General features: G+C 40.3%; 1 protein-coding gene across 4 annotated transcripts; it reads right to left on the reverse strand.

Moving 5' to 3' along the window:
• LOC106088893 (rhomboid-related protein 1) lies at positions 1-26,842 on the reverse strand. Of its 4 annotated transcripts, XR_001221525.2 has the most exons (5): positions 26,375-26,842; positions 5,886-6,029; positions 657-836; positions 128-403; positions 1-37 (listed from the first exon to the last, which is right to left on the reverse strand). XR_001221525.2 is itself a non-coding variant. In XM_013254601.2 (4 exons), the coding sequence occupies exons 1-4, from the start codon at positions 26,576-26,578 to the stop codon at positions 194-196; spliced, it is 738 nt and encodes a 245-aa protein (XP_013110055.1). In that variant the 5' UTR covers positions 26,579-26,842; the 3' UTR covers positions 1-193. The 4 variants fall into 4 exon arrangements, 3 of the variants coding, with proteins under 3 accessions (XP_013110055.1, XP_013110056.1, XP_013110057.1); XM_013254601.2 differs by having other exon boundaries at positions 1-403; XM_013254602.2 differs by lacking the exon at positions 26,375-26,842 and adding an exon at positions 25,707-25,969 and having other exon boundaries at positions 1-403.

Raw genomic sequence — 26,842 nt, forward strand, 5'->3', positions numbered from 1 at the left:
TGACTGTGTACATTGATAATTTACAGGTAAGTATGACCTAAAGAAAATTAAATTAAAAAAAAAAAAAAAAATGAGGCACACACATCGATAATCATGTAGTTGAAAGGTAATATGATTTTGCACTAACGCCAAATTGATACTGCGGCAAATGTCGTCTGTTCCTTCGACACATCCATGCTACGTCTGCCCTACTTTACCGCTTTGAGCTTTTCGTCAGCGTATTGTATATCACGAAGCCCATTATCAGACCAGCCATGGCACCTGCCACATGCGCCTCCAAACAAATGCGTGGATTGGTGTTGTGATTGATGAGCACATGGAAGGTGGTAAAACAGATATCGCTCAAAAATAATATCATTAAGGCCAAAATACGCAAATACCGATGGTCCAATGAATGGAAATTCTGCAAGAAAAACCATGGACAATGTAAAAATAAAATCAGTTTTTTCATAAGAAGGCTCATGAATGGCATTATATGAAAAGTGGATGGAAAACAGACTCGGTCGATGGCATATGAGTTCATGTAAAAATAAACTCGCATCCTCGCTCATTTGCATTAACACACACTTTCTTTCTACCCATGTGCCTTGCTTTGTAGACCAGAAAATGCGAGTGATGTACAAAGTGGCGACTGGGGGGAGTTACGCTTCACTGACCTTTAACGTATGTGGTATATGGCTCATCAGCAGCGCGTATACGCCAGCCGAGGCACCCATTAGTGAGAGCTGTGGCTGTAAGCAACTAGTGGCCATTGAACCAGAAATTCCGCCAATTACGTAAATCACTGCCACCTTCCAATGACTTTGCTCAGTCTCTAAGCAGAAGGCAATCACAAGCTGTAAATAAAAACAGAGATGGTTTAAAGTTATTTTTAAAGCAGGTTCATTTCAAAATTGTCTAACATTAAATTCCATTCTAACAAGCCAATTTTTAATACACAAAAACCTAGGATAAAGAAGGATAAACTAAAAGCAGTAAAAGAGAAAACATTTAAATGCAGTAAAATCAATTTGAACATTAGACAAATTTTTGAAATAGCGCGCCTCAAAAAGATTTGTAAAAACATTTGATTAAAAACAAGTAAAAGTGTGCTAAGTTCGGCTGGGCCGAATATTACAATATATACCCTCCACTATGGATCGTATTTGTCAAATTCTTTCAAAGACTTATTCAAATATATGTGAGCTACTAGCCGAAACGGTCCCGCTCCGCTGCGCCTTCTTTAACTCTCTAATGTCTTTTTAGGGTGGAGAGACTTCGCCCTGAATGCGGATAACGAATTCGTGTCAATGTAGCCTATGATAGTAGCGAGAACATCGGACAATGCGGTGTTTATCCCCTCTTAATGTTGGCGACATTTGCGTGGTACAATGCCATGCATGGTCATTTAAAAAAATTTCCCCGAAGAGGTACACTGCGGGACGCCGTTCAGACTCGGCTATAAAAAAAGGTCCCTTAATATTGAGTTTAAACTTGAATCGGAAAGCACTCATTGATGTGTGAGAATTTGCCCCTTCTCGGTTCCTGGTGGTAATGATCTTCCTAAGGGAAATGTTCTCTTTTGGGCAAGGATGGCACCTCAGACATTTCGACTCAAATGTGGATATCAAATTCGTGCTGCACTTTCAAATCCCTTTAATTTGAGCCCCATATTGCCATGATCGTTAAATATGAACCGTTTGGAGGGTGTTTTGGGGCTGGAGCGGCCACCGGCATTTTGCACTGGAAATAGGTATCAAATTCATTCTTTATTCCCAACGGAAATGAAGCTCAGTTTAGGGGGTGCTGTATGGCATACCCCAAAACACTTGGCTCCAAAATTGGATATCAAATTTGTTTTCTACTCTCAAATACTTTTCATTTGAGTCCCATATTGTCATAATGGGTCAAATAACTCATTTGACGTGTCTTTAGGAGGCATACCGCCACCTAGACTTGAACGCAAATTTTAATGTCATATTCATAATCTACTCCCTAGTACCTTTTATTTGAGTCCCATATAGCCATAGTCGGCTTATATGCCCATGTCTCATAACTTGGACCAAATATTTTATGCCATATTTGTAATCTACTGCCTAATACTTTTCCTTTGAGTTCCATGTTGACATGAACTGCGAATGTATCTGTTTAGAGGAGTCTTGGGGTTGGGGGGCCCGTACCATATTCGTTTTCTGGTCTCCAATACCTTTCATTTGATACCCTTATTGTGCCCATCGAACCACTTTCGGATATGGGTGGCGTTTTTAAGGTAAGGGAGAGGATCCGCTTCCAACCGATATCTAAAAATTATATAGTTTATGTTTCCTTCCTGACAAACGCAATCTGAAAATTTGAAGAAAATCGGTTCAGGCAATTATCATATAGTCATAATGGATCTAACGGCGTTTTTGAGAGGTGGCGTGACCCCCTATACTTCGATCTGATTTTGTATGCCAGATTCGAAATCTGTTCCCGAATACCCTTCATTTGAGCTCCATATTGAAATGAACGTCCATTATGTCTGTTGGGGCGGCCTGATGGGTACTTAGACTCAAATTTTAATACCATATTCGTATTCTACTGTCCAATACCTTTCATTTGATACCTATATTGTCCCGATCGGCTCACTTTTGATTTTGGGTTGTGTTTTTGACATAAGGAGGAGGGTCCGTCCCTCTTCCGATACCGAAAAATTATATAGCCTATGTTTCCTTCCACACCAACCTCCACAATATGGGAACATTTTGAGAAAATCGGTTCTGATGTGCCCATTTTTGGCGTTTTTGTGGGGGTGGGGTGACCCCCTGTACTTCGATATGAATTTGTATGCCAGATTCGTTATCTACTCCCGCATACTTTTCATTTCATACCCATATTGTCCATATCGGTCCGCTTTTGATTTTGGGTGATGTTTTTGGGGTAACTGTGAAGGGTCCGCCCCCTTTCGTTATCAATAAATTATAAAACCTATTCCTACTTCCTGACCATATTCGTAATCTACTCACGAATACCTTTCATCTGAGTCACATATTGTCATGATCGTCAAATAAACCTATTTTAAGGGGTTTTGGGGCTGCGGCGGCCCCCCCAGGGTACTTGGACCCAACTTTTATTATGAAATTCGTACTATACTCTCGAATATCTTCCATTTGAATCCCATTTTGTCCCGATCGGTCCACTTTTAGTTTTGGGGTAAGGGGGAGGGTCTGCTCCCTCCCAATATCAAAAAATTATATAGCCTATGTTTCCTTCCTGACCAACCTACATAATCTATGAAAATTTCAAGGTAAAGCCGTTTTTAAGTCTCTACGGAACAAACAAACAAACGAACACATATTGAATTTCATATATAAGGTACATTTTTAGCAGAATCCATGGTGGTGGGTTCCCAAGATTCGGCCCGGCCAGTTCGGCACGCTTTTACTTGATATGAAATCGGGATGTTATATAAAATGTACCGTGCAAAATGTTGTAAAGATCAGACTTAAATTGTGGCTACTACGGCCTTAGAAGACCATATCGGATGAATGTTATATATGTTAGCTATATCTAAATCAAAACCAATAACGCTCGTACTTGGAACGAAGTGACTTATGCAAAATTTTATGATACGCGGATCACAAATGCGACCTGTACCTTGATCAAAAGATTACATGGACAGATGGACATAGAATCAGTGAGTGATTCTAAACCGATCGGTATACTTATCAATGGGTCTAGCTCTTTTCCTTCGTAGCATTGCAAACAAATGCAAAAATTTGTAATACCTTGTATCACAGTGGCGGTGTAGGGTATACAAAATTCACAAATCCACATAATTGTCTGAAACATCTGATTGATGAAAGCCCTCATTGTCTCTGTCACATAACGGTGCAGTGGCAAACCGTTGCCCAATTCATTGAAAATGTTTCGAAATCCGTACTTGAGTACCAGAAGCCTTCCCCATAACCCATAGTACGACAAGAGTGACGAAATGCTTCTTTTTTTCACATAACCAACACTCAGGGGATGTGCCCTATATATGCAGTGCATTGCGTTGGTAATTAGGAAAGTTAAGGGTTGGAGGGGGGAAAGAGGGAGTAGTGTTTATTGATATTAGTCTTAAATTTCTGAACGACAGTGTCGGTGAGAAAGACATTAGTCGGAAGTCGATTCCACATACGAATGGTTCGGGCGAAAAATTAATTTTCTCGGTAATGCATGGTTCGGTCGACTGGCCAATCAATTACAAACGGGTGTGAGTTCCTGGCAAGTCTTGTATTCCTGGTGAACATCCCAACGTCAGGGATAAGGAGACGAATATCCCTTGAACACACGCCATGAAATAACGATAGAGCAATACAACGCTACCCACATTCCGACGATGTTCAAGAGAAGCAATAGTGTTAAATATCCTACTGTCCCCAATCAACACCATCGCTCTCCGTTGAACCCGGTCAAGTAGCTCCTAGGATGATTTTGGAGCTCCTGTCCATATATGAGCGTTATATTCTATCGTCGGTCTAATGTAGGTAGTATAGATATTGAGAAGATCAGAAAAGGTGAAATATTTCTTGCACCGCTTAAGAAAGCCCAAACACTTGAATGCTTCTTTCGATACTTCGAATATGTGTTTTGACCAACTGACATCACACTGTATTTTCATGCCCAGAACATCAAGAGCATCTGACTGCTCAATATCTATACCTTCGATAGATATCGATGATTGAAGTGGGTCAGTGAATCGCTTGTGAGACAGGAAGCAACACTGCGTCTTCTGTACGTTAAAGTCTACTCTGTTCATTCTACCTCACTCGGAAATGGCCAACAAATCCTGGGAGAGAGTCTCATCCATAATGCGCCTCCTGTCCACAATTTCTTGAGGACTGGGCCTATGGTCGAATGAATATGAATGACACAGACTACTGTCATCGGCAAATGAGTAGACTGGATTCGAAGTCTGCCCCAATAGATCGTTAAATGAAAATAAGAGAAAGGGAAGGGAAAGGGCAGAGCCTTGTGGCATACCTGCGGTTTTCAACCAAGGTTGAAAAGGTTGCGTAGTGGACGAGCAACACTTACGAAGAACACTTACAAAGGACAAATGATGATATACCATCCTGGCCCGGAGATTTATTAACGTCGAGATCCGCAAGCCAAGAATGCGACATACAGAACAACGTGCCTGACGAAGGAGAGGTACTGGGAGAAAAGGAGAAAGGAGTAACCTCTATTCCCCAGAAAGTACAAGTAAAAGCGTGCTAATTTCGGCAAGGCCGAATCGTATATCCCCTCCACCATGGATAGCATTTGTCAAGTTCTTTGCCCGGTATCTCTCTAAAGGTAAACAATGGATATATGTATTGCGTTAGAACCTTGACGTTCGTGATGGGTTTGACGTAGATGAGATCAGAATTCAATACAACTGCTACTGGTTCATAAATGGTTAATTTTGCCGAAATGTAGCTAATATATTGGGTTGCCCAAAAAGTAATTGCGGATTTTTCATATAGTCGGCGTTGACAAATTTTTCACAGCTTGTGACTCTGTAATTGCATTCTTTCTTCTGTCAGTTATCAGCTGTTACTTTTAGCTTGCTTTAGAAAAAAAGTGTAAAAAAATATATAAAAAATGCATTTACTTTCTTTTAAAAAATCCGCAATTACTTTTTGGGCAACCCAATATATACCTGAGGTGATGTGTATCCAAAGTTCGGTACGGCCGAATTTAGTGTGTCAGTTACCCTATACATATCTGCCTTCTGTTCTCAGGTGGTATGTATAGAATTGTGTAAATTTATCCTTGATAAACTCATTCAAATTGTATTTATTTCCAATAAAGTTACTTGACCTAATAATTTCATATTTGGACCACAAAAGCCAATCAGGCATGCATAAGTTAAGTTAATCATCCAAAACTAGACTCACCTGTAAACAAATATTCATCGTTAGATGCAGAATATCTGAGTGTAAAAGCATGTAGGTAACAAAGCGCCAATATTCTCTCGCACCATCCGGCATAAACATCAGCTGCTGACGTACACATCGATTGGCCATTAAATGCAAGGAGACCTATATGGCATGGTGGGGTGTTGGGTAATGGTTGAGGTTGCAGATGAGAGATGTGAGGAAAACAATGAAACAATTATTTAAGAATTTAATTGAATTCTAATCGAAATAACAAAAATATTTTAATAAACGTCTGCCGACATAGCCAAAATTGTACGACAACTTAATTCGTCCGTATATGGCGCATAAGTTGCCAGTGGTGAGAGGCGTGCAATTCCTGCCCATTAGACAATCCATTATTCGAAGTGCTGTCCACGAAAATGGGCAAATCATGTTAACTGGACAAGCCAAAATAATGTTACCGTGACATGCATCTCATGTCAATTCCGACATCATTTTTCGCAATAATCAACACAATGCAACGTCATGTATTACCACTCCATCGCCGACAATATCATCAGTGCTGCCACAAACACCATTATTGAGCCATGCATCTTGTGGCAATTGTAGTGAAGTGGAGTGCACATTTGATTGAAGGCGAATGAGACAATCAGTTTCAATCAATAAATACATTAATGACCACCAATGCCATAACAGGTAAATCACTCTCAGATGCAACAGCTATGTGCAACGCAACACTCATGTGTTGAAAAGTGAAACACATCTTTTTTTAGGCTTCCCTTAGCGTTGAAAGCACAATGGGATGAGTGACAATGTGAGAGAATATTTGTATTAGAACGAATACAAAAACGTAAAAAAGAGGTTCTGTTAGCTGGTTGGATCTTTCATAACTCCCATCATAGATTGTCATTAGTCAAGTTCTTTGGAGATTTCCATGTATGATCAAAATCGTTGAAAGAAGTCCACATGGAAGGTTTTAATTAAAAAAACAAGTATAAAGGCGTTAAGTTCGGCCGGGCCGAACTTTGGATACCAACCACCTCGAGTTACATGTATACTCGTCAAAACCTTTCGTCAAAATCCGGGGAAAAATACCTACATTATGCCCCAAAGCAGCTATATCGAAATATGTTCTGATTTGGACCAAATACTAAAAGTACAAGTCATTGTTCTGTGTAAAACAAAATTTTGATCTTTTTAGTAGCTATATCTAAAAAAAACCGATCTGAACCATATACGACACGGATATCGAAAAGTTACTTACATAAGTTACTATGTCGAATTTCAGTGAAATCGCATTATCAATGCACCTTTTATTTGATCAAGACTTTAAATCGAGATATCGGTCTATATCCAAATCTGGACCGATATAAACCAAGTTGCAGATAAATGTCGAAGAGCCTATCTCAACTCACTGTCTCAAATTTATCCGAAATCGGACAGTAAATGCGCCGTTTATGGCCCCAAAACTTTAGATCGAGAGATCGGTCTATATGGCAACTATATCCAAATCTTGATCGATCTGAGCCAAATTGTAGAAGTATATCGAGGGGCTTAACTTAACTCACTGTCCCAAATTTCGGCGACATAGAACAATAATTGCGCCTTTTATGAGCCCAAAGCCTTAAATCGAGAGATCGGTCTATATGGCAGCTATATTCAAATCTAGACCGATCTGAATCAAAGTGAAGAAGTGTGTCGAGGGGTTTAACTCACTGCCCCAAATTTCAGCGACATAGAACAATAATTGCGCCTTTTACGGGCCCAAAGCCTTAAATCGAGAGATCGGTCTATATGGCAGCTATATCCAAATCTGGACTGATATGTGCCATATTGCAGAAGTATGTCGAGGGCCTTTATTTAACTCACAATACCAAACTTTGGCGACATCGGACAATAATTACACCTTTTATGGTTTCAAAGGTTTAAAGCGAGAGATCGGTCTATATGGCAGCAATATTGCAATCTTGACCGATCTGATCCAAATTGAAGAAGGATGTCAAACTTCCTAACACAAATCACTGTCCCAAATTTCGGCGAAATCGGACATTAAATGCGCCTTTCATGGGCCCAAAGACTTAAATCGAAAAATCGGTCAATATGGCAGCTATATCCAAATCTGGACCGATCTGAGCCAAATTGAAGAATGATGTCGAAAGTCTTAATACAACTCACTGTCCCTAATTTCGGCGACATCGGACAATAAATGCGCCTTTTTAGGGCTCAAAACCTCAAATCGAGAGATCGGTCTATATGGCAGCTATATCCAAATCTGGACCAATCTGTACCAAATTGAAGAAGGATGTCGAAGGACCTAACACAACTTACTGTCCAAAATTTCGGCGACATCGGACAATAAATGCGCCTTTTTAGGGCTCAAAACCTTACATCGAGAGATCGGTCTATATGGCAGCTGTATCCAAATCTAGACCGATCTGGTCTAGACCGATCTAGGATGTCGAAGGGCCTAACACAACTCACTGTCCCAAATTTCAGCAAAATCGGGTAATACATGTGGCTTTTGTGGGCCCAAGACCCTTAATCGGTGGATCGGTCCATATGGCAGCTATATCCAAATCTAAACCGATCTGGGCCAAATTGATGAAGGATCTTAAAGGGCCTAGCAGAACTCACTGTCGCAAATTTCAGCGAAATCGGATAATACATGTGGCTTTTATGGGCCTTAGACCCCAAATCGATGGATCGGTCTAGATGGGGGCTATATGAAGTTATAGTCCGATTTAGCCCATCTTCGAACTTAACCTGCTTATGGGACCTGCACAGTTTCAACTCAATATCTCTATTTATTAAGACTGTAGCATGATTTCCACAGACAGACGGACGGACATGGCTAGATCGTCTTAGATTTTTACGCTGATCAAGAATATATATACTTTATAGGGTCGGAAGTGGATATTTCGAAGTGTTGCAAACGGAATGACAAAATGAATATACCCCCATCCTTCAGTGGTGGGTATAAAAATGTGCTAAGCTTGAGAACCCCCACCATGGATTTGCTAAAAATGTATACGAAATAAATTTAGTTGAAGGGCATAATTTTAATCTACGTACCAAATTACTGACAAACCAGGCAAAACTTAAAGCTTCGAGGAAGCTAATAAGGATAATCGAGAGATCAGTTTATAAATGTGGTATATCAGGTTAAAGACCGATTTGGGCCATACTTGGCACAATTCTAGGAAGTCGTAACAAAAGACTACATGCAAAATTTAAGCCTAATCGGACAATATTTTAGACAATCGGCTTTCAAGGGCTCCAGTACTCTAACACGGTTGTTTGAAGTCGTAACGAACCACCACTTGCAAACTTTTAGCGAAATCGAACAAAAATAACGTATTCCAGGGTCTCAAGAAGACAAATCGGGAGAGCGGTTTTTATTGGAGCCATATCAGATTATAGACCGATTTGAACGGTACCTTAAACAAGTGCAAAATGTCAGCCCAACCGGATAACAATAAGGGCTTGTAGAGGCTCAAGAAGTCATGTCGAAGGGCCACTTTGTATGGGAAGCTACGTCCAAGTCTATACCGATATGGCCCATTTGCAATCCCCAACGACCTACATCAAAAAAGTTTCTGTGCAAAATTTCAAGCGGCTAGCTTACACTAACGTGATTTCAACGCTCCTAAGTCTGCTAAAGTCTGGTATTGAGTCGCCACCTAAGTGACGATGTCGGTTAGGAAATGCTTTAACGTCTCATCATCTTCCCTACATCATCATATTACCCTAATTTAGCAATCACTTGCCGCACCTTATCTGCATATGTTAGCTCGTAGTTATGATAACAAAAACTATGCGGATAGAGAAGACGTTAATCTCCTACTTACACTCAAAGACTGTTCGAGACCTTATCGTCCTGGTTGTTATTGCTCTAATGGCCAATTTACTATCCAAAGACATTCACCCTCGACGTCCTCGCGTTCCGTGATCCCCGGATCTCACCAATACATATGAAAACCGACCGCCGTATTTACCTTATCGAAGAGGAGTTTTTGTGCGTACCAGAGGTCTTAATCATGCAAATCGGATCAGAAGATCAAAAGTAATATAGCTTGAAGGTTGGAAAAGTGGAAAGTTGTCAATTTTGGCACCCTGTATATCACCCTGTATTAAAAATATAAAATTATAATGCCGTTTTCATGCCTTCATGAAATGTCTACAACATTTTTATACCCCCCACCATAGGATGGGGGTATACTATTTCGCCATTCTGTTTGTAACTACTCGAAATATTCGTCTAAGACCCCATAAAGTATATATATTCTTGATCGTCGCGACATTTTATGACGATCTAGTCATGTCCGTCTGTCCGTCCGTCCATCCGTCCGTCCGTCTGTCCGTCCGTCCGTCTGTCGAAAGGACGCTAACTTCCGAAGGAGTAAAGCTAGCCGCTTAAAATTTTGCACAAATACTTCTTATAAGTGTAGGTCGGTTGATATTGTAAATGGGCCATATCGGTCCATGTTTGATATAGCTGCCATATAAACCGATCTTGGGTCTTGACTTCTTGAGCCTCTAGAGTGCGCGATTCTTATCCGATTTGAGTGAAATTTTGCAAAACGTGTTTTGTTATGTTATCCAACAACTGTGCCAAGTATGATTCAAATCGGCCAATAACCTGATATAGCTGTTATATAAACCGATGTGGGAACTTGACTTTTTTGAACTTCTAGAGGGCGCAATTCTTATCCAATTTTGCTGAAATTTTGCATGACGTATTTTATTATGACTTTCAACAACTGTGCCAAATATGGTTTAAATCGGTTTATAACCTGATATAGCTGCCATATAAACCGATCTTGGGTCTTGACTTCTTGAGCCTCTAGAGTGCGCAATTCTTATCCGATTGAAATGAAATTTTGCACGACGTGTTTTGTTATGACATAAAACAACTGTGCCAAGTATGGTTCAAATCGGTTCATAACCTGAGATAGCTGTCATATAAACCGATCTGGGATCTTGACTTCTTGAGCCTCTAGAGGTCGCAATTATTATCCGATTTGCCTGAAATTTTGTACGACAGATTCTCTCATCAACATACGTGTTTATTATGGTCTGAATCGGTCTATAGCCCGATACAGCTCCCATATAAATCGATCTCTCTATTTTACTTCTTGAGCCCCCAAAGGCCGCAATTCTTATTTGAATTGGCTGACATTTTACACAGTTCTCTAACATATAATTTAATTGTGGTCCTAACCGGACCATATCTTGATATCGCTCTAATAGCAGAGAAAATTTTTTCTTATATCCTGTTTTGCCTAAGAAGAGATGCCGGAAAAGAACTCGACAAATGCGATCCATGGTGGAGGGTATATAAGATTCGGCCCGGCCGAACTTAGCACGCTTTTTCTTGTTACTGATCAGTTCAACAGTAAAAATTTGTGGATTAATTCCAATTTTTTCTCCGTTTTGCAAACGGTGCGTCGCCTAGACTATATCCCGATGGTGTGACCTGCTCTTATTCTCTATCCTTTCTTCCAAAGCCTTAAGTCTCATCGCCGCAGTGGCTGCCTCACACTTAATCTACATGTGTACGGTTCGGATATCTAGAATAGTCTCCCGTGCCCTAGTGGGTATGGTCCTCAAAGCCCCTCTGAACCTTTGTATAATACTTGTGTTGCACTTTATCTCCATCGCAGTCCAACAAACTACTGAGGCATAAGTTAGTATTGATCTAAATATGCTCCTGTAGAGTCAGTGGGTTATCCTTGGATTCAGACTTCATTTCGAGCATATGACCCGTCTACATAGTGCTTAACATCTTTGAGCTTTCTCAGTGAGCTCTTAAATGTGGCACTTCCAGTTCAGTTTTCTGTCCAAGAACAGTCCTAAGTATTTGATCTTATCAGATATCGAAATTTTTTTATTGAGAAAATGTGGTGTTTCATACTGGCCCACGTTCTTCTTCATTGTAGACAGGCAGATTTCAGTTTTCTTGTTAAACATTGAGACCATTAGGTATAAACCAGTCGTATGCTTCAAGACCCTTTCGGGCTTCCTGCGTAGATAACTCGGATCTCTACTCCTTAGAAAATTTGTAACATCGTCTGCGTAGCAAGAGGGTTCAAATCCCTCCTCCGGCAGACTCCGTAATAGGGTATACCCTGTGTTGTACCCGGTGCAACATTCACTCTTATATTTATGTCATGGGACCCACAGTTTATCCATCTGATTCTTAAGATATGGTTTATCCAGTCTCTAAGGACACGGCCCACCCGGTACTGGTCTATGGATTGGATCAGCGTGTACAACTTGTGCACAACTTGCAATCGAAGGATTCTTTTATTTTATGCACAACCTCATACAGGGCAGTCTCCACCGACCTTCCCTTGTAATAGACATGCTGTTTGTATTTGAGTAATTCGCTGGATGTCCTACTCTTTAGCATTGGTTTGTAGAAAGAATGGAAGGCTTATAGGTCTTTGGTTTAGAATAATTTGCGTTGCAGGGTTTGGGTATAAACGCCACTCTTGCCTCATGCTAGGCCTTCAGGAGTATGTGCAAGTCCTAGTCACGCTGTGAATATAGCGGTTGGACATCCTTTGCCATAAAGTCTGATTCGAAGATTTCGGTGTCTCTGTGATAACTTCAACCAAATAGGATAAGAATCTCGACTTCTGTTCACTTAAAAAGTCAAATCAAGATATTTTAAATTATTCAACTTGTGGACCCATTCCTAACGTAATTGGTATAGATATTCAAAGTCTTCGTATTTTCGTCAATGTGCCAGAATCCAGATCACTTACTATAATACACAGTAGTATTCTTTCGAAAACACAAGTTGTTCTTTACTGCAAGAGAGGTATGCACATGTCTCCTTGACATGAGAAAATATTCCATGTAATGAAAGTGCAAAATCTTTTCGTGATTTTTCGAATATTGGAAAAGCAAGGCTTTCTTCTCTCTTGTTGCGCTAAGGAGACTTAGATAACTTATTGAACCCAATTTCAAAACAAAAAAGTGTTCCTCACCGTACTCAATAGTCTTTGGATATGTAGGACACTTTAATCAATTTGCCAAAGCTGCTGATGAAGTTACATGGGGCATCAGAAATCTGGTTCCACTAACCAGTTAAAGTGTTTTGAATAATGACACACACTTGCTCAACTATAATAAGCTCTTTGCTATGCTGTTCTTTGAATATAATATCGAGCTGGAAGATGTTCTAAATATCACGAAAAGAGTTTAAATCAAAATAAAAGAGCGAAAACAGACGAAAGTGCAAAATATTTGGGTGAAAGGGAAAATTAACTTCAAATCCAACATTTTGGAAAGGGCGATAAAGGCAACAGTGCTTTTGACAATTGTTGAGAGTTGTCAGATCTGTAACGCTATATGATGTTGTGGTCTGGTGGACGGCCACCTAGTGTTCAATACTCGGTCGAATCCAAAGGATGTGTAGTTTGTACATTACAGTAGCACTGATGATGTCACCATCCAATTCACTGAAATTAATGCTTCAAGTGTCAAGCAATATTGCTGCGACAACTGCCATGAAGTTATGGGAGTTTTATCTTTGATTAAGAAACGTTCAAATCCCAGTGTGAACATAAAAACATTTTCAGCGGTGGTTATCGCCTTACTAATGGTGGCTACCATTGTGAGGTATTCTGTCATGTTTAAACTTCTCTACCAAGTGTTGTCGCTATGCGGCACTCCGTTCGGACTCGTCATAAAAACGGAGATCACTTATCATTGGAGTCCACCGTAGCGTCCGAATCCAGGCGAGACCATCAGAAACTTTTCAGCGGTGGTTTTCCCCTCCTAAAGCTGGCAACATTTGTGAGCTCCTATGCCATGTAAAACTCCTCTCCAAAGAGGTGTCGCACTGCGGCACACCGTTCGGACTCGGCTATAAAAAGGAGGCCCCTAATCATTGAGCTTAAACATGAATCGGACTGCACTCATTGATATGTGGGAAGTTTGCCCCTGTTCCTTAGTGGAATGTTCAGGGGCAAAATTTGCATTTGCCTTATCATTGAGCTTAAACTTAAATCGGACTGCACTCGTTTATACGAGAGAAGTATCCCCTGTTCCTTAGTGGAATGTTTGAGGGAAATTTAGTAGTAGTAAACAACGTCTACGGACACTGTTTTATTCTCATTACACCCTTTATCCTATTGGAGGCCACTGTAGCGCAGAGAGCATGTCCACCTATGACGATGAAGGCCTCATTTCTAATTTTGACGAGAACATCAGAATAAATTTTCAGCGTTGGTTATCCCCTTCTAATGCTGGCAACATTTATGAGGTACTGCACCATTTGGTATATCAGCCATGTATAAAAACTTATCCACAAAGTGGTGTCGCACTGCGTCACTGTGACACGTCGTTCGAGGCCCCTTATCATTGAGCTTCAACTTGAATCGGACATCACTTATTGATATGGGAGAAGTTCATATGCAAATTTGCATTACATCCTATATACCAGACAGTGAGCCACTATTTAATAACAGTCCTGTACTACTTTCTGCATTCAAAAGCCGTCATCGACTGTCGCAGATCTCTCAACGAGATGGCTGAGAAGTTCAACTTTATGTGTGAATATAGAGATATCCCAGGGAATTGTAAAGCCGACGCGCTTGCAAGACTAGGAACTTCTTTGCTCTTTGCAGGGAAACTGGGAATGCCTCTAGCAACATACGAGGTCAAGCGGCAACGGATTACAAATTGTCACAATGAGGGGGTTTGAAGATTATATAGCACAATCTAAACGGTAGGAACAAGTTGCCTTCTAGTTATACTACTAAAGGGATCCTGAGGCAGAATGCAAATGTAACCTTTCCTAGTATTCCCTCAATCGTATGTGGAAAGTTATATAAAGAGAGTGTCCCTTCAACCCACTGTCCCATTATAGTCATTGCCTTTGCAGTGGAATAAAAGCAAATGTAAAATTATGAAAAAAAAAAACTTTCGTGGCATGTAATTCTGTAATAAGTAATTCTGCCTCAACCTCGTATGGTTAACATTAACCACAATGCCTGTGTTCTTTGTAACATTGACGCAGCTCTGTTGTTGCTGAACTGCTGCATGAGTGGGTGTGTGAAAGGAAATGGTCCACATTGTGATATGGCATTGAAGCGAGCAGTATGCTGACGACATGTGGCTGGGTTTGTTGTGGTTATCACTGTTTTGTTAGTCGAAGCTGCTGTTGCTACATATGGCAAATGAAGCATAACTGTTCAATACCATAGGCATTTCATCTGTGATCGATAACATTTGTCTGACTCACTGAATGCATGTAATGGTCAATTGCCTAATAACTCTTGTGATGAGTTTATTACCACTGCAGCTGGTTGGAAGTATATGCGTTATGCCTTTTCGTTTGCAATGCAATGAGATACTTAGTTCAGACTCTTTAAAGTATATTTGCTACCAGCTGAACAGGTGCCGTCTGTCTGTCGAAATCGCGATTTCATCTTTAACAATATTCGGCCGGGCCGAATCTTGAGAACCCACCACCATGGATTCTGCTAAAAATTTATGGAAAATAAATTAAGTTGAAAGGCATAATTTTATTCTATATACCAAATTTCTGTCAAACCAGCAAAAATTAAAGCTTCTTGGAACCGAACAAGGATGATAGAGAGACCGGCTTACATGGAAGCTATATCAGAATATAGACTGATTTGGCACAGTTGTTGGAAGTCGTAACAGAACACCGCATGCAAAATTTCAGCCAAATCGGACAAAAATTGCGGCTTCCAGGGGCTCAAGAAGTCAAATCGGGAGATCGGTTTATATGGGAGCTATATCCAAATCTGAACCGATATGGCCCATTTGCAATCCCCAATATCCCCCTACATCAATATTAATTATCTGTGCAAATTTTCAGGGGAAGGCTAAACTCCATGCTAACATCTGCGCTAAGGTGGTCACAAATGACGATTTTTTACTTCTGTTAAATATGGCAAGAAATTTATATGGCGTTAATTTTAATTTGTCCCAAATGATTTCAATTTCTCCTTCGAACTTCATTTAAATCGAACGATAATCTATTTTTAATCGATAGGATATATTGAAAAAATTTCAGCAAGGAGGGGTCTTCCAGATGGTATACGACTTGGCTAGGGATCTGTATGTTAACCCACAAAAGGCTGAAACCTGCCTGTTCACAAGGAAGACGAAGGTGGGCCAATGTGACACACCACGTTTCCTCAACATAATGATTTCAATATCCGACATCAAATTATTTGTAGGGATCTTGGACTGTAAACTGAATTGGAAATACCACATTCGGGAGCGTACCGAGAAGATCTACAGATGTTGGGCACTATGTGGGCAGGTCTGAATCCGAGGATAGTCCACTAGCTCTACAGAGGCATGAGTAGTTGGTGGATTTTCACCTCGATAGTTTGGTGGACTGTGATGGAGAAAAAGTACAATGTAAGGGTAATACAACAGATTCAGAGAATATGTTGTCTTGTCATAGGCGGAGTAATGACTGGAGACTACTCTAGATATTCGACCCATTGACATACAGATTAAGTGTGAGGCAGTCACTGCGGCTATGAGAATTGAGGCGATGGGAGAATGGATAGAGGATACCAGCAGGTCATTCCATCGCGGTATAATCGAGGCAACGATAGGAAACCTGGAAGGAACGGAAGAGGTTTCGGATCGAATACCTGTGATGTACCTTGAGCTCGAGTACGAAGCACTGCTACCAGCGACACAGTCTTGGATTGAGGGGAACTCTGGTCCTATCATCTGGAAGTTCATACTACATGGATGGGTCAAAGCTAGACAGAGTGGGCCTGGTGTCTATATTGAGAACCCAGGGACTAAGGTCTATTTTCGACTGTTGGACTATAATACGGTCGTGGAGATGGAGATCCGGCTATCACAGAATGAGTGAGGTGGAATGGTGTTGACGAGAGGACATCGAGTGTGAACATCTTTAGGGACAGTAAACTGGCCAACAGGGCAAAAACAACCAGGACGGTAAGGTCACGAGCAATCTTGCAGTGTAAAAAGGAGATAAACGCCTTCTCTGACGAAGAAAGCGCATGTAGCACTGTGGAACAGCGAAACCGTCGGTAGGACGACGAAAATCCTATGGATAGATCCAGATATTGACAAGATGAACCTCGTCTGAATGGGAGAGGATCAGTATAGTTTTTGGTAGCATAAAGAGACACATAGGCCAACGAGCGCACTTATTAGGAATAGGTGCTGCAAGTGATAGCATGTGAAGGGCATGTGGGGAAGATGGTGTGAAGCAAGAGCATTACCTATGTCATTACCCGGTTTTCGCGCCTAGCAGACATCGGTACCAGACTTGAACCCACTTAGAGTCGTGGAATGGAGAACAATTAGGGATTTTGTTAGTAGTACGAAATTCCTTGTTCAGATTTTTTTCGAGATTGCATTTTAGTATGTAGATCACATTACAAACCAATAACTGGCCAAGGTGTGTGCATGTCCATTGTGTCATGGTGCGGATTAATCTCCGCACCGTCTTTACAACCTTACTTATCCTATTGCTCAATATGTCCATATTTAGCATCATGTTTTTGAAAGTCCTACATTTTGCAGGGACTAGCCTTTTGAATAATTGGGTGTAACAGAAATCTTAAATGTTTGAAAACATTTCCTATTTTAGGATTTTTTCGAATTTTTTCCTCATCATTTTGGGAATGAAACTTGACAAATTTTAAATCTATTAATGTAACGCCCGGTGGTGAATGATTGATTATTAAAAACAAAATGAAATGAAAGCTGGTTGGTCAGTTTTATCTCTAAATTTTTTCTTAGGAAATATAACTTTGAGGGTGATCAGGCCTGGACAAAAGTATGGAAATATGTTCCGATTTGGACCAAATACTAATAAGTACAAGTCACTGTTTAATTATGTATTACAAAATATTGGTATTTTTAGTAGCTATATCCAAAAATAAACCGATCTGAAGCATAAACGACACGGATGTCGAAAAGCCTAATATAAGTCACTGTTTCAAATTTCAGTGAAATCGGACTATAAATGCGCCTTTTATGGGCCCAAGACTTTAAATCGAGATATCGGTCTATATGGCAGCTATATCCAAATCTGGACTGATTTGGGCCAAGTTGCAGAAAAATATTGAAGGGCCTAACACAACCCACTGTTCCCAATTTCGGCCACATCGGACAATAAATGCGCCATTACGGCCCCAAAACCTTAAATCGAGAGATCGGTCTTTATGGCAGCTATATCAAAATATGGACCGATCTGAGCAAGATTGATGAAGAATGTCGAAGGGCCTAACTTAACTCGCCGTCCCAAATTCGGCGACATGCGACAAAAAATGAGCCTTTTATGGGCCCAAATCTTTAATCCAGAGATCGGTTATATGGCAGCTATATTCAAATCTGGACCGATTTCGACCAAATTGTAGAAAATTTATGAAGAGCCTAAAGCAACTCACTGTCCCAAATTCGGCGACATCGGACTATAAATGCGCCATTTATGGGCCCAAAACCTTAAATGGAGGGATCAGTCTATATGACAGCTACATCCAAATCTGAACCGATCTGTGCCATATTACAGAAGTATGTCGAAGGGCTTAACTTAACTCACTGTTCCAAATGTCGGTGACAGAGCCTTTTATCGGCCCCAAACCTTAAATATAGAGATCGGTATATACAAATCTGGACCGATCTAGGCCAAATTAAAGAAGGATGTCCAAGGGCTTAACGCAATTCAATGTCCCAAATTTTTGCAAAATCGGACATTAAATGTGGCTTTTATGAACCTAAGACCTTAAATCTGCGGATCGGTCTATATGACAGGTACATCTAATTCTGTACCGATTTGGGCCAAATTAAAGAAGGACATCAAAGGGCCTAACACAACTCACTGTCCCAAATTTTGGCAATATCGGACAATAATATATATCGGACAATAATATATATACCTTGATGGAGGGTATAAAAAGTAATCTCGAAGAAGAAAATTTTAAGTTAGGAAAGCAAAATCCTTAATTGTCTTCCATACCACTCCTCTAAATTGGTTCATTCTGGTACTGCGTCCCAACTTAAATACCGGTGTCTTTTAGCCGGGCAATGACATAGGTAAAGCTCCAACGTTTCATTATCTTACCCACATGCTATCACTTGCCGCACCGGTTTTGCATAAGTGAGCTCGTAGTCCTATGTGTCCCGTTATGACACCAATAGCTATACTGACCTCTTTCTTACTTCCTTTCAGTAAGGAAGTAAGAAATCCGGATGACCCATAGGATTTTCGCCGTCCTACCGACTGCTTGGCTGTTTCACAGTGTTGCATGCGCTTTTGTCGCCCACGCTCTTAAATCGGACTGCATCGACCCGTTTTGGGTTAAACAAGTTTATTAAAGGCAGGTCTCTGCCATTCACCACCAAATCGTCTGCCCTTTCATTCCCCCTTACACCGTTATGGCCGGCACCCAAACGATGCAGATTGTGCCATCCTCAGAGAGGGGGTTAATCTCTTTCTAACATTCCAAGATTATTCGTGATTTTCATGTCCTCGTTGATAATGCCCTTATGTTCGGTTTACTGTCCGTAAAGATGTTCATACTCGACGTCCTCGCGTTGACAACACACCACATCACGCATTCTGTGATCGCCCGGATCATTACTTGATCGCCTTGACCATAATACAGTCCTGCGCCTGTGACTACCAACTACTTTGCCACGTTCGCTTCAAATCGGTCTATAACCTGATATGGCTCCCATAAAAACCGATCTCCCGATTTGACATCTTGAGGACTTGACGAAATTTTGCACGGAGTGTTTTGTCATGACTTCAAACTACAGTGCCAAGTATGGTAAAAATAGGTCTATAATTTTATATAGCTCCCCAGAAGCTGTAGTTTGTGCGTATTTGACAGTACATAAAATATCCGACATCCCTGACGGGTTTGGCTCAACGGATGTTGACGAAAAGTGGTGGCATTCCAAAGTTCGACCCGGCCGAACTTAATGCCATGTTATACCCTCCATCATAGGATGGGGTTATATTAATTTCGTCATTAGTTCATATAGTTCTTGAGCATATATAGTTGGCTGAAATTGTACCTTCCACTTTGTTCTCCAACAGCCAAGCCAAGCATGGCCCAAATCGGTTCATAACTTGGTGTAGCTCCAACAGCATAGCATATCTTATCCATAATCCTTTGTTTGCCAATAAAGAGACATCGGGCAAAGAACTTGACAAATGCGAGCAATGGTGGATGGTATATAAGATTCAGTCAGGCCGAACTAAGCACGCTTTTACTTGTTACTTGTTCCAAGGAAGATTTTTCTTTAAATTGTTTGCAGCTGGTGCCCAAAGGATCAAGAAATTCAGGACACTTTAATTAAAAAATCATAAAGGTACGGCATCGGACAAAAAAGATTCACAGATAATGTGCCAATTTTATTCTGAATTTAGGTGCTATTTCCCCATTGAAGTCCTTTTTCCCAATTGTCCCACTTGACATTTGTTTTAAAGTTCTGGTAGGCCAGCATGCTCTTCATACTTTTAGGCCCAAATAATAATGTACAATTCGAACTTTTTTTCATAGACTTTTCATTTGGGTCCTATACTGTCGTAACTAGTCTATGTGACCTTGGAATGGGGCGGTCCACCCAATAATTGATTTTGTAATATTCGTACTTTAATGCAAAAACCTCCTTCCCAGACTGCTGAGCCTCAATAACAGGCAATATCAGATTCGTAGTCTTTCATCTAAGTTCCATATTGACCTACATGTATTTTTGGGGCTTCTTGGTGGACGGCGACACAAATACTTAGTCCCTAATATTGATTCCTGATTCTTACACTATTTTCATGACCTTCTATTTGGGTCCCATTATGTCCCGATCGGTCTGCATGTGCAAGTATTAAGGGTTTTTTGGAAGTGCGGCGATCCCCAGTACATAGGGCCAAATTGATACCCATATTGTACCTATCAAAAAAAATGTCTGTTTGGGTAGGCTTTGGGGCGATTTAAATTCCAAATTTTGTAAAAATTTCATATGTACATCTGTTAAGCCTATGTGGAACACACAAACAACAACACTTTGACGTTTATATATAAGAAGATGACTAAACACTAACCCCTAGAACGACTAACGTATTTGTTTTTACCAGTCTAGGGTATTGGTATAATTTGTTGCATTTTGTTCCAATTGTGGTTAAGTACACCCTGATGCCCCGTCCTGGCCAATTCTTGGAATTAAATTATGACAAATATAAGCGTACTTGTTAATGTCAAGTGCGTATTTGTTTATGTTCTCCGACAGTGGGAGGCACTTGTAATTGAAAACCGCCGCTTATAATTTTGGCCTGGTTTTGATCGGCGTGCATGTGGGTAATGGAGATTTAGTTGATTTGTGTGAGTGTAATGAATTTAATTCAAAAACCTCAGTTAACTGCGGTTTAAAAAATTGTCTGAAACATTCGTTGCAAATTTGAACAATGATTTTGCTGTTCGATGGCTTTAAGTTCCTGCGAATTTCCTCAAAACCGCATTGGAAAAATTGTAACGTTCATTAAATTGTATTGTAGGTTAACTTGGAGGATAGTTTGCCATCACACCATGCAACTGAAATAATGCTTGCATTAATTTAGCATCTAATTTTGAATATAAAATGTTCCTAACATTTTTATACCCACCACCGAAGGATGGGGGTATATTCATTTTGTCATTCCGTTTGCAACACATCGAAATATCCATTTCCGACCCTAAGAAGTATATATATTCTTGATCAGCGTAAAAATCTAAGACGATCTAGTCATGTCCGTCTGTCTGTCCGTCTGTCTGTTGAAATCACGCTACAGTCTTTACAAATAGAGATATTGAGCTGAAATTTTGCACAGATTCTTTTTCTGTCCATAAGCAGATTAAGTTCGAAGATGGGCTATATCGGACTATATCTTGATATAGCCCCCATATAGACCGATCCGCCGATTTAGGGTCTTAGGCCCATAAAAGCTGCATTTATTATCCGATTTTGTTGAAATTTGAGACAGTGAGTTGTGTTAGGCCCTTCGACATCCTTTGTCAATTTGGCTCAGATCGGTCCAGATTTGGATATAGCTGCCATATAGACCGATCCTCCGATTTAGGGTCTAAGGCCCATAAAAGCCACATTTATGGTCCGATTTCGCTGAAATTTGTTACAGTGAGTTGTCTTAGGTACTTTGATATGTTTCTTTAATTTGGTTCAGATCGGTCCAGATTTGGATATAGCTGCCATATAGATCGATCCTCCGATTTATGGTGTAAGGCCCTTAATAGCCACATTCATTATCCGATTTTGCTGAAATTTGGGACAGTGAGTTGTGTTTGGCCCTTTGATATATTTCTTCAATTTGGTTCAGATCGGTTAAAATTTTGATATAGCTGTCATATAGACCGATTTCTTGATTTATGGTTTTGGGCCCATAAAATGCTCATTTATTGCCCGATATAACTCCACTACTATATCCGTAGTTACATCTTTATAGGGGCTGATTTCGATCATATTTTATTCGGGTCCCGAGAACTCATATACCAGTAACATTTTTATACCCACCACCGAAGGATGGGAGTATATTAATTTTGTCATTCCGTTTACAACACATCGAAATATCCATTTCCGACCCTATAAAGTATATATATTCTTGATCAGCGTCAACATCTGAGACGATCCTGGAACACCAGTCCGTCTGTCTGTTGAAATCACGCTACAGTCTTTAAAAATAGAGATATTGAGCTGAAACTTTGCACAGATTCTTTTTTGTCTATGAGCAGGTTAAGTTCGAAGATGGGCTATATCGGACTACATCTTGATATAGCCTCCATATAGACCGATCGGCCGAATTAGGGTCTTAGGCCCATGAAAACCACATTTATTATCCGATTTTGCTGAAATTTGGGACAGTGAGTTGTGTTAGGCCCTTCGACATCCTTCGTCAATTTGGCCCAGATCGGTTCAGATTTGGATATGGCTGCCATATAAACCGATCCTCCGATTTAGGGTTTTGGGCCATGAAATCCACATTTATTACCCGATTTTGCTGAAATTTGGGACAGTGAGTTGTGTTAGGCCCTTCGACATCATTCGTCAATTTGGTTCAGATCGGTCCAGATTTGGATATAGCTGCCATATAGACCGATCCTCCGATTTAGGGTCTTAGGCCCATAAAAGCCACATTTATTATTCGATTTTGCTGAAATTTGCGACAGTCAGTTGTGTAAGGCCCTTCGACATCCTTCGTTTATTTGGTTCAGATCGGTCCAAATTTGGATATAGCTGCCATATAGACCAATCTTCCAATTTAGGGTTTTGGGCCCATAAAAGGCGCAGTTATTGTCCGATGTCGCCGAAATTTGTGACAGTGAGTTAAGTTAAGCCCCTTGACATACTTCTGCAATATGGCACAGATCGGTCCAGATTTAGATATAGCTGCCATATAGAGCGATCTTTCGGTTTTACGTTTTGGGTCCATAAAAGGCGCATTTATTGTCCGGTGTCGCTGACATAAAACACCATACGCCTATGGTGTTTTATTGACATCCAAATATGAGTGCAAAATTTTATCAAAATCGATACAGATTTAGATATAGCTCCAATTTATGTATATCATCCGATATTGCTTTTTAAATCTGTAGAATCCACAATTTAGGCCCTATCTTTACAAATTTTTGCGTGAGGTGTTTCATTTGCTGTATGAGTGCAACATTTTATCAAAATCAGTCAAGATTTCCATATAGCTCCCATATATACCTTTAATCCGATATGGCCCTTTAAAGCTGTGGTAGCCACAATGTAGGTCCTATCGTAAGAAAATCTTGTAAGATTATATTCGATATGTCAATAGGTATGCTAAATATGACATGGTGTAGGTATAATAAAATGGTGTAGAGTATTATATAGTCGGCTCCGCCCGACTTTACAGCATCGTGTCTTTTTTTATAATAGCAAAGAATAAAATCATAACAGTGACTACCGAAATATACCCCATATATTCCGCGACAGCGAGAGAGCCCTCTATATAGGCGACTGGGCGGGAAGGGCTGTTTCAGTAGACTTGACCTTACTATATATTTTTTTTTCTATCAACCAACACGCAGGTTTTGTCCCCTATGAATAAGAGCATTGCGTTAGCGAATGGAAATTAGGAATTGGAAGGGGGAGAAAAGGATGTAGTGTTTATTGACTTTTGGCTTAAATCTCTGGATGTCATAGTGGGTGGGAAAACATAAGCCGGAAGTCGATTCCACAAATGAACGGTTCTGGCGACATAAGAATTCTCTCTCTATAATACATTGTCCGGTCCGCTGGCCAATCAATTATAAACGGGTGTGAGTTCCTGGAATGTCTAGTATTTCTGACAAACATTCTTGCATCAGGAATAAGAAGACGAATATCAGATGAACACAGACAGTAGCTATAGAACAGCGCCAAACAACCAAATTTGCGGCGATGTTCAAGGGAGGCAATAGAGTTGGATACCCCACTGGCCCCAAACAACGCCTTCGCCCTTCTCTGTACACGGTCCGGTAGCTCCAGGGATGATTTTCAAGCTCCAGCCCATACATGTCAGTTGTACTCTATCTTCTTCGGCCTTATGGAAGTGGTATAGATGTTAAGAAGATCGGAAGGAGTGAAGTAATTTTTACACCGTTTACAACGGACATCATGAACATTCCACTAAGGAACAGGGGCAAACTTCTCACATATCAATGAGTGCAGTCCGATTCAAGTTTAAGCTCAATGATAAGGGACCTCCTTTTTATAGCCGAGTCCGAACGGCTTGCCGCAGTGCGACACTACTTTGGAGAGAAATTTTACATGGCATAGTACCTCACAAATGTTGCCAGCATTAGGAGGGGAAAACCACCGCTGAAAATTTTTTCTGATGGTCTCGACAGGATTCGAACCCAGGCGTTCAGCGTCATAGGCGGATATGCTAACCTCTGCGCTACGGTGGCCTCCATCTGAATATACCCCACCGTTAGAAGTTTCAAAAATTGGATCTTCCTTAGTCTAAATACATCAAATGTGTCTTCCACGAATTCCACCCAGTATTTGTTCTGAGCCTTTTTCTGCTCACCCTTGAATTTTTTTAACTAAGTCTTACAGACGTCACAGCCGTGTGTCTTTCGCCGTGTTGACGAGTTTTCACCAACCCTTCCTTAGACTAACCAGTTCTGGAGTACAATATGGCGGTCACTGCTTACTGATTAGCTTGGGTCTAGAACAAGCTGACACAAGCAAATCATTCGGGGCCATTTTCAGGTCTGGAGGGGATAGTCGTGCAGAATGTGCGCCGAAATTTATGCCAATCCGCCTTCCATATGTTTAGCCGAGGTACTAATTCTGCGGTATTTTCTCCAAGGCTGAAAATAATATGACAATGATCAGAGAAGCTATGGTCATCCAACACTTCCCAGTCACATATTCTACAGTTGATATTCTTCGCTGCAATGGTAAAATCTAAAGCCTCCTGGTAATAAAGGTCTGTTAAATCCCCTTATTACAAATCGCCAGATTAGCTTTGATATCTGAACTTTCCCATATCTGGTGATGTGCACGAGCATCACTTCTCATAACGAAGCTCTTTTCCCCTGCAGAAGCTGGTTCAACCACCTACTTAAATTTTGAAGGCGGCTTCTCGTAATCGTGTGCCATATATAGACACATTGGCGACGGAAAAAGAAAAACATCAAGACTACAGTTTCCAATAAAACAGGCCCTGTGTCTCTCATTGCCCGTACCCTTGAGTAGTTGAAACTCAGGAATTCTAGTTCCACGAACCATTCTTGTTCCATGAACCATTCCTGGATAAGAACAGTGAAAAATCTAACTTTCATTACTTACTTTCAGCCAAAGCGGCCTTTCAATGGTATGGAGGTTTAACTGCAGAAATCGGACCATAGTCATGATTCAGATTTTCCACCACAGTTGCGTTAGTCTCGTCTTTTGAGTCCACCACGAATTCATACCACAAGATTCGTTCGATCTTGTCATGATGAGTTTCCTAACGCATGCAGGGAAAATTTTATAAAGCACTGGAACCAATTTTCCCTTAGAACACTGGACACTTGCGGTGTGGGCTATTCTTTTTTAGATTCTTCACTCACTGATGTTGAAGTATTTTCATCTATCCTCTCTGCCGCACAATGAATGATATCACTCACAAAAATTAGTTTATTTGTTGTTGAATTTTTTTCGCAATTTAGCGCAAAACATGTGATTAAAAATTTTTAAAAATTGGTCTATAAAATTGCTTTTAGCAGCACGCACAACCCTTTATTGGACCGAGGTGGCGAATTTTGAAAGTCTCTAATGGAATATAGCCGCAATATATATCGGTCTCCCGATTTGTCTTGGTCTTTGGCACATCAAAAACACATATGCTAACATTGGCCGCTTAATTTTTTAACTTGCTAGTGTGCTGAATTTGTATCTCTTATACACTTTGAATGCATTTTATTCGTGCATTTTTGTTATTACATTAAACCATCCATCTTTCACCCGACACTAACCTGAAGCGAGCACATTATCAATATGAACCAGGGAATCTTCCAGATGCGTTTATTTTGCCGTAAACTATCAACAAATTCTTTGTCACCATTTAAAAGATTTATACGCGTTTCCGCTTCCGCATCACCATGAGAAGTTTGAATTATAACAGGAGCTATCACTGGTAGACATGGTTCGATTAATATGCGATCTTTCGGTGATTCCATAAAGGTGATGTACTAAATTAAAATGGGGTGTTTTATGGATTCCCGTTTATTACAAATCCCCTTAGCCGGCTCTCACAACTAAAGTGCACCACGATAACATTCCGTTTGTTTCGGCTCTGACATTCTTATCATAATGATTGCAATTATTTCATATCATTTTTAAAACGTATAAATTTTTGTTTTGTTTTGCTATCTTCTTTTGTGTGCACTTTTAACAAAAGTTTATTTCTTAATCAAAATCTTGTTGTCTTTTAGCAGCAGTGG

This window comes from Stomoxys calcitrans, chromosome 3, assembly GCF_963082655.1.
Source record: "Stomoxys calcitrans chromosome 3, idStoCalc2.1, whole genome shotgun sequence".
Classification (NCBI taxonomy): Eukaryota; Metazoa; Arthropoda; class Insecta; order Diptera; family Muscidae; genus Stomoxys; species Stomoxys calcitrans.